General features: G+C 41.2%; 1 protein-coding gene across 5 annotated transcripts; it reads left to right on the forward strand.

Moving 5' to 3' along the window:
- Nucleotides 1-1,285: 1,285 nt before the first annotated feature.
- BCL2L15 (BCL2 like 15) lies at nt 1,286-7,526 on the forward strand. 5 transcript variants are annotated; one of them, XM_011366916.2, is made up of 6 exons: nt 1,286-1,380; nt 3,062-3,131; nt 3,323-3,473; nt 3,790-3,911; nt 6,508-6,726; nt 7,330-7,526. In XM_011366916.2, the coding sequence occupies exons 3-6, from the start codon at nt 3,347-3,349 to the stop codon at nt 7,345-7,347; spliced, it is 486 nt and encodes a 161-aa protein (XP_011365218.1). In that variant the 5' UTR covers nt 1,286-1,380; nt 3,062-3,131; nt 3,323-3,346; the 3' UTR covers nt 7,348-7,526. The 5 variants fall into 5 exon arrangements, with proteins under 5 accessions (XP_011365218.1, XP_011365179.1, XP_011365210.1 ...); XM_011366877.2 differs by lacking the exon at nt 1,286-1,380 and adding an exon at nt 1,572-2,669; XM_011366908.2 differs by lacking the exon at nt 1,286-1,380 and adding an exon at nt 1,572-1,754.

The following is a 7,526-nucleotide window of genomic DNA, read 5'->3' on the forward strand; positions in this document are numbered from 1 at the left end:
GTTAAGAATTTGTAAGTTGATTGTCCCCAGTGGACGATTTCTAAGGATGGTGATTTTCTTTCCTTCTATCTTCACAATGTCTGCCACTTAGTGATTACTCAATAGATATTTATTGAACGAATGACTAATTAGATTCTGATGGTATTTTGTGAATGGTGTTTGAAGTATGTTTTATATCGTATCAACTATCCAGAAAATAATGGAAGTCTGTCTAGGGTTTCTCAAAAGTGGCACTATTGACAAATAATTCTTTGTCATGGGGTTTCCTGTGCATTGTAGGGTGATTATTGGCAGCATCTGTGTCCTGTACCCACTAGATGCCAATAGACCCCCCAGTTGTGACAACTAAAAATGTCTCCAGACATTGCCAAAGGTGCGCTGTGGGGTAAAATCCCCCCCAGTAGAGAACGCATGAGCTAGACCGTGGATCCCCAGGGACTGGAGGTAGCGGGACCAGAACAGTTTTGGAATTGCTTTTCCATATTTTGACTTGTTCAGTTAAACTATGAATGTTTAGTTAGGTACTAACTAAAATGAAATCGAAGTGTCAGGTGCTGCCAACCTAAAGTGTTAAGGGATCAGGATGTAGGTGGTAGAAACTGAGTCAACTCATTGATTTTTTAAAAAAAAATAAAGACTAATTGAAATCTTGACCTAAAGAAAATTAGGTATGGCTCAGCAATTGAGTAAATATTACTAAAATAATCCCAGCTATTGGAGCTTTTAGAAGATTAAATTCTACTTGATTGCTTTTCTGTCATGTAAGGGGCAGAGCAGAGTATGAAACTGTTGCTTTTGAAAGTTTAATTTTAACGTGATCACAGTGAAGAACTGATTTAACCATAGCCTGGTTTTACTAATTTATAAGCAAAATGACTAAAGTTTATGCCATGAAGCTATGTAATATTCCTTCCCCTTAGGCGCTTTCTCTAGCCTCTGCAGACATATGGTTTGATGGCGTAATATGTTAGATGCTTCTCTTTAGAATCCATGAGGGTAGTTGATTCTGTGCCTTTTAGAAAAATGGCCTAATGTCTATCTTAGTTGGTAAATAGAATGTAATACACGCAGCGAGTGCTCACCAATGACATTGGTGCTTTGGGACATTGCAGAGGCAATCGTTTGCATAGTTCCCAACCATAATTTTATGTTATGGGCCAGTGATTGTTATATATCTACGGTACCTGCCCCCTCCTCATTTCTGAATGGGAGTTCTGCTACACTTTTTCTATTTCTTTCTCATATATTGTGTTTGGGGAGGGAAATGAGTAACTTATTTCCTTAGTTATAGGTGTCCACACTGAGAGGAGCTGTCCCCGAGGATCCTCATCCACATGTAGACCTGGTGAAGATAACGAGACCCTGGACTTCGAGCCAATGGTATAATGAGATGAGGCTTTTGGGAGAGGGGCGTAAATTGCTGTGTCCAGAGCGGCAGAAGAAGCAAGTGATAGTGAAAAAATTCTGGCTTCATTTTTCAGCAATAATCAGGAGTACGATTAGAACTGCAAGAGCGAGGGGCATGTGGCTGAGGGGTAAGGGATGGTTTGGGAGGGTGCTACACTGAAAAACCAAAGAGAAATACCCCGCATGCCCATGAGAGCGTATATTCTGTTTCTGCAGCCTTAACAACATTGATTATATAGGATAATGCAAAGGAGTCAAGATTATATTCCACAGATGGCGTTTGCCCCTAACCATGTCAGTAGTGAAATGAGGAAGGTGGTTTATTATTGTGGGGAAAGGTTTTTGAGGTAAGACAGGCTTGGTTTTAAATTTCTATTCTATCACTTACTGATGCCACTTACCTTGGGCAAACTATTTTATACCGGTGGGATGATCTCTCAAGTGCATTTTTTGTTTTGGGGAATACGTCATAAATGTATTTGTTGTAATCCTTAAGTTGTCAATGGCTAGCTCTAGTGTGAAAGGAGGCCGGCCTAGAACGATCTCTGAGGGACCTTCTGACCTTAGCAGTCTGAGGCCTAGTTAGTAGTAACCGACATTTCAGCCCTAGTGATAGATAATGACAAATGCAAGTGGCCCTTTAGCTACATAATTCCTTTTCTTAGTCCCAAGGAATTTACGATCATTTGTTTTTATAGAATGGAATAGAAAACAAGCAAGATAGAAATTTCATTCTGAGCAACTGACTTACTGTTTATGCTTGAATCTCCCATTAGTACCCTGGAAGGACTGATGGGTTTGTGGGATGCTTCTGAGACCCAAACTCTAAATCTAGGTATAGCTACATAAGAAGGCGGCCACATGGGTGATATCCTGTAAAGCAGTGATGGAGTCCAACCCTTTTAGGAAAGTCCTCATTAATCCTGCTGGACAGTAAACTCCAGATCCCTTTCATTCTGGTCATTAGGCCTTGGGCTGAAAGGAAGACGTTTAACATTTACTGCACGTCAGACACTGCCGAGTCACTCCACACAACGTTATCTTACTTTGTCCTCATGATTTCCCTGTGAAATACTTTGTATTATCTTCATTTACATTTCCTCCAATACCCAATGCTGTTTTTCACCTTCTCAGGTTTTATATATCCTGTTCCTGCCACCCAGAATGGTCTCATTCCTCCTCTTTGCCTAACGGACCCCTACTTGTTCTTCAGATCTCATCACAGTTGTTACTACTTCAGGGAAGCCTTCCTAACCCCCTAGGTTTGTTTTCCTCTTAGGCACTAATCACACACTGTCTCAATAAGCAGAAGAAATTATGTGATTAGTTCTTTAATATCTATTATTCATGCTAAAGTGCAAGCTCCATGAGGACAGGAACTCTATATCATTGTTCTGCGTTATTTGTAGAGCCAAGTATAGTTCCTTACACATAGATACTCAGTAAATAACCAATGTATGATTCTAGTAAATACATGCCATAATCAGGAGTTGAATGCTTGTCTCTTATGGCTTCAAGATCTTTCTTTAGGTTATACCATACCCAAACCTAACAGGAAGTTATTTCTTAATAAAAATACCCAAGAGGCTCTTTCTCAACTCTATTGCAGTTCTACATGGGCAATCTAACTATAAAAGTTGTTCATTAATCTTAGATACTTGCTATGGTGTGGTTCTGAGACGAGGAACTGAAAGTCTTCAAAACACACCTCACAGTTCTGTGTGGTAAGTTCTTCAGAGAAGTCGCAGCTGTCTGAGGGGCTGTTTTTGAAGAAAGGTGGTGGGAAAGGCTCTAGGACCATTTGTCTCATTGATATGTGTCCCATTAGGGAACTTTTTGAGAAGTAGACACATCCGCTGATTTACCAGTGTTTCTTTCCGACTTCCTGCTGAGTTGAAAGCGGCCTGTTTTGTAGAAAAGGAAAACTCAAACATCTAAAATGAAGAACCCCCGAACCTTTGAGGAGCAAACAGAATGCATCGTGGAATTCCTACTCACAGACTTCTTAGGCACCTCAGTGATGGTCGCTAACCGGGAACTGCATAGTGTAGATGAACCAGATTCAGGTAAGTCTCCTGGTCTGAGGCAATGACTGCAAGTCAACAGGAGAATCTGGGTATGCTTTCTTACTTCCACTTAAGTTTCAAAGGGCAAACTTTAAGCTTTTGGCAGTACCCAAAATCTTCCTGGAAGGGAAAGAGGTTCTCAGTGAAGGGAGATTTTCTGACTGTCAGTGTTGACAGAACATTGAAGCTGTTCTTGGGAGAGAACAATGCTAAAATTGTTTGAAAGTCAAGAGAACTTTCTCCAGTGCTCAGATTCCTGGGACTTGCCTTCTCTTCAAGGACTGTGACCAACGTGTCCGTGTTCCCTCTGTCTTAGGAGAGGATTCCTCTTTTGACGTGGCCATCATTGCTGGTCGTCTTCGGATGTTGGCGGACGAGGTCAATGAAGAACTGGAAGCTCCTGTCAAAAACATCATTGCAAAATCCATTTGGGGGAAGGTCAAGTTTCTACTACTTCTTTCTGTTGTTTGCTGCTTTTTTTCTATTTCAGATATCCTTTTCTTACTGCTCCTACGTGAGTGTGGCTAGAAATGTTCTGTGAAAGATTTGTGTCTCATATTTATCCTAGGAGATACACCAGGAATTCTCCGATTGCCAGTTCTTAAGGAGTTCATCAGAACCGAGTGCTACTGTGATGGGAAGCTTTTGGCATAGGCTGATCAATCTTCACATTGTTTCTATTTGTTTTTTGTCAAGAGCTGTGCTTAGTGCCATAGAGCATACCTTTAGCACTTTATTCTTGATAAGGCACTTTATTTTTTTTATGCACCTGTTTTAATACCTATTTTTCTGGATGTGGGCATCTTTTTTTCCTCTAGGGGCCAGGAAGGAAATTATATATAAAAAAGGGTAGGCAGTTGACAAGTTTGATGCAATGAGGGATGACTATACAGTCGTAGGCTAGGGCCTACCTGGCTGTTAGTTCATCAGAACGCCAATCACTGGCACTGACACTTGGACTGTGTTTTGGAAATAAAGACCATAGACAGTGTTCTAGAAGATGTTGCTGATTAATATCAATAATGACAGCTAATATTAATTCATCACTCACCGTGTGCCAGGCAGTGTTCTCAATGCTTTACACTTACTATCTCATTTAATCCTTACACCGCCTTATGAGGTGTTAGAGAAGCTATTATCAATAGCACAACCTCTCCCCATCTACATATAACACTGTGTGAGGAAGCATTTAACCCATTTTGTTCACTACTTTATTCACACAATCTAGACTAGTGCCCGATATGTAATAGGCCCTCAATTAGTATTCTCTGACTTGATATCCATGTAAACAGAGAAGGAAACTAAGAACTAGGGAAGTAAGTAGGGTACTCGGTAAGTGTTGAAGTTAGGATTTGAACCCAGACTGATTCCAGACCCATTATGCTTTATTCTTCCTACTGGATATAGCTTGGGTAGTGTGTCTACTTGACATTCAGGCAGAACTAGACTCCTAATTGCTTGCACTGAAGCTTTCCTACATAGCTGATAGCTAAGTCTACTTTTTTTTTTTAACTAAAATATATTTTTAAAACAGTCTAAAACTCACAGAAAAGTTGCTTGTATTTTACAAAGAATTTCTCTCTTGAATCATTTGAGAATAAGTAGCCAACATGTTCCATCAACACCTAATCCTTTTTTATGTTTCATTCAAACAAGGACATTCTCTTATATAACCACAGTCTAACCATCAAAACCTCGATATCAGCATTGATACACTTTCATCTCATCCTAAGATCTCATTCAAGTTTTGCCATTTGTCTCACTGCTGTCATTCATAGCAAAAAGATGTAGACTAGAATAAGATATTGCATTTCGTTGTTATGTCCTTTTAGCCTTCTTCAGTCTGGAATAGTTCCTCAGTCTTTCAATGATTTTCATGACGTTGAAACTTGAAGATCATGGCCAGTTATTTTGTAGACTGTCCCTTGGGTTTGATGTTCCCTCTTGAATAGATTTAAGATATGTACCTTTGGTGGGAATATCACAGAAGTGTTGCTGTGTTCTTCTCATTGCATCCTATCGAGTGGCACAGATTTCAAGTTTTCCCACCACTGCTGGTAACTTTAATCACCTAAGATGGTATCTGCAAGCAAGGCTTCTGCTCTGTAAAGTAGTAACTCCTCCCCTCTGTAGTTAGTAAGTGTTTTATAGGGAAGTACTTTGAAACCATGTAAAAATATCCCATATCTTATCAAAATTTCATTCTATTTATTTATTTTTTATATCAACATAGATTCATAAATTCCTACTTTATTTGATGGGTTATAATCTGTTACTGTCATTATTTATTTGAATGCTCAAAATGTCCCAGCTTCGGCCAGTGGGAGTCCTTTCAATCTGGCCTGTGTCGTCCCTGTCATTCTCTGAGTACTTCCTGAATTTCTGTTGAAAGATCTTGCATTTTCCAAGCCCTGGCGGAAGTCAGATGTTCTCCAGGGGTCTCTGGTTTCCTTTCATTGAGCGCCGTGTTTGCATCACCGAGATCCAGGTGCTCCGAAGCGGGTGCCCTTCCCAGCTTGTCTGGGCCCTGACACCCTGCGCGGACCACCACGGCCCCCCACACTACATTATAGTGGATCTTGCTTGGCCCTACCTGTTGGCTTCGGACCACATTGTGGGGGGAAGGACTAAGGAAGAGGAAAAGCTAATCTATTTTTTTACTTTAGAGTTTTCCAGACTTTAGTCATTCAGGCAATTCCTTCACAATTTGACCAGCTGTACTATCATCACGTGCTTAATATTTTTCTTTCAAATCATTTTGTTTTTCTTTTAATCATTTGGTTCATTCTAGGCAATAATATCTGAAATCATGGGTGTGATGGGTTACTTTCAGTTTTTCTAACACTAATTACAATAAATAACAAAGCATTAAACTGAAAAAAGCCTGTCCATCCACCCGCTAAGAGTACCTCAGATACGACCAGCAGCATTTTTGCCCCTCTTTGGGGAACGCGTGCTTGCTGGGTTCCTGTACCCGCAGCCTCCTGCACTTTTTCAGTGTGACTCCACTGACATATCCTGTTTCTCCCTCCAGGCAGGGGCTGTACTTCAGGACACAGTGAAATCTCTCAGCATGACCTGGTGTGCTCAGGACTCCAGCTTAGCTTATGAGAGAGCCTTCCTGGCAGTGTCGGTGAAACTGCTTGAATGTGTGACCCGCATAGATCCTGAAAGGGCGAGACAGATGGTAATCCCCATGACAGATATGATCAACGGTGCCATCCGGGAGTTCATCCAGGGCCAGGGAGGTTGGGTAAGTATGTTGGGGCCCCTGGCTTTGCTAGGCATTTGCTAGTAATACCTGGCACTAATACTTGGGACTCCAAGTCATGAGTCTTTCTGTAAGTTGGAAACTAAGCAGAAAAACAGGCCTCCCTACTTTGCTGAAAATGCCGTGGAAGAGGGGAGGACTCAAAAGCTAGCCCGTGGATGTTGGACTCCTGGGACATGCTGCCTGAAATTTTGACTGCTGACTCTGTAAAGCTAATTGCCACTTCCTCCACATCTGTAAAGTGTGTTGTGGTGGAGTCTGGCTTCACTCTGTTCCCGGACTAATTCCTGGGTCTTCTTTCCCTAACATCTTTGGGTGTGCATTGAGACATTTCAGAACCTCCTTACTATTATCCAACAAACGATGAGTGTCATCTTTAGTAACAACTGTTGAGGCAGTCTCAGCCCACGTCACAGTTGTCATTAGAAATTTTGTTCTCACAGAGCACTCCCTTTCGCTTCCAATATCGGTGGAAGACTCAGCAAGAGCTGCATTCCCTGGAGAGGTCTGCGGGTCATTCCTGGTCTCCTTAGGGAGTTCCTGACAACCATCCCTTTGACTGTAGGATATTCATTGTCTTTCTAGGAAAATCTGGAGAGCTGAAGAAGACACAGGGGCACTGTTTCCCAGGGTGAACATCTTTTCCCTTTTGACTGATCAGGTGATTAATGTCTGGCAATTAAAACAGACAACCAAATAAAAAACCACTTTCTTTTAGACAGAACAGAAATTAACTGAATAACTTATTTCCTACTGATTATTAAAGTTGGGAATGGCTCTGA

The sequence above is a fragment of the Pteropus vampyrus genome, unplaced genomic scaffold (assembly GCF_000151845.1).
Source record: "Pteropus vampyrus isolate Shadow unplaced genomic scaffold, Pvam_2.0 Scaffold6, whole genome shotgun sequence".
Lineage (NCBI taxonomy): Eukaryota > Metazoa > Chordata > Mammalia > Chiroptera > Pteropodidae > Pteropus > Pteropus vampyrus.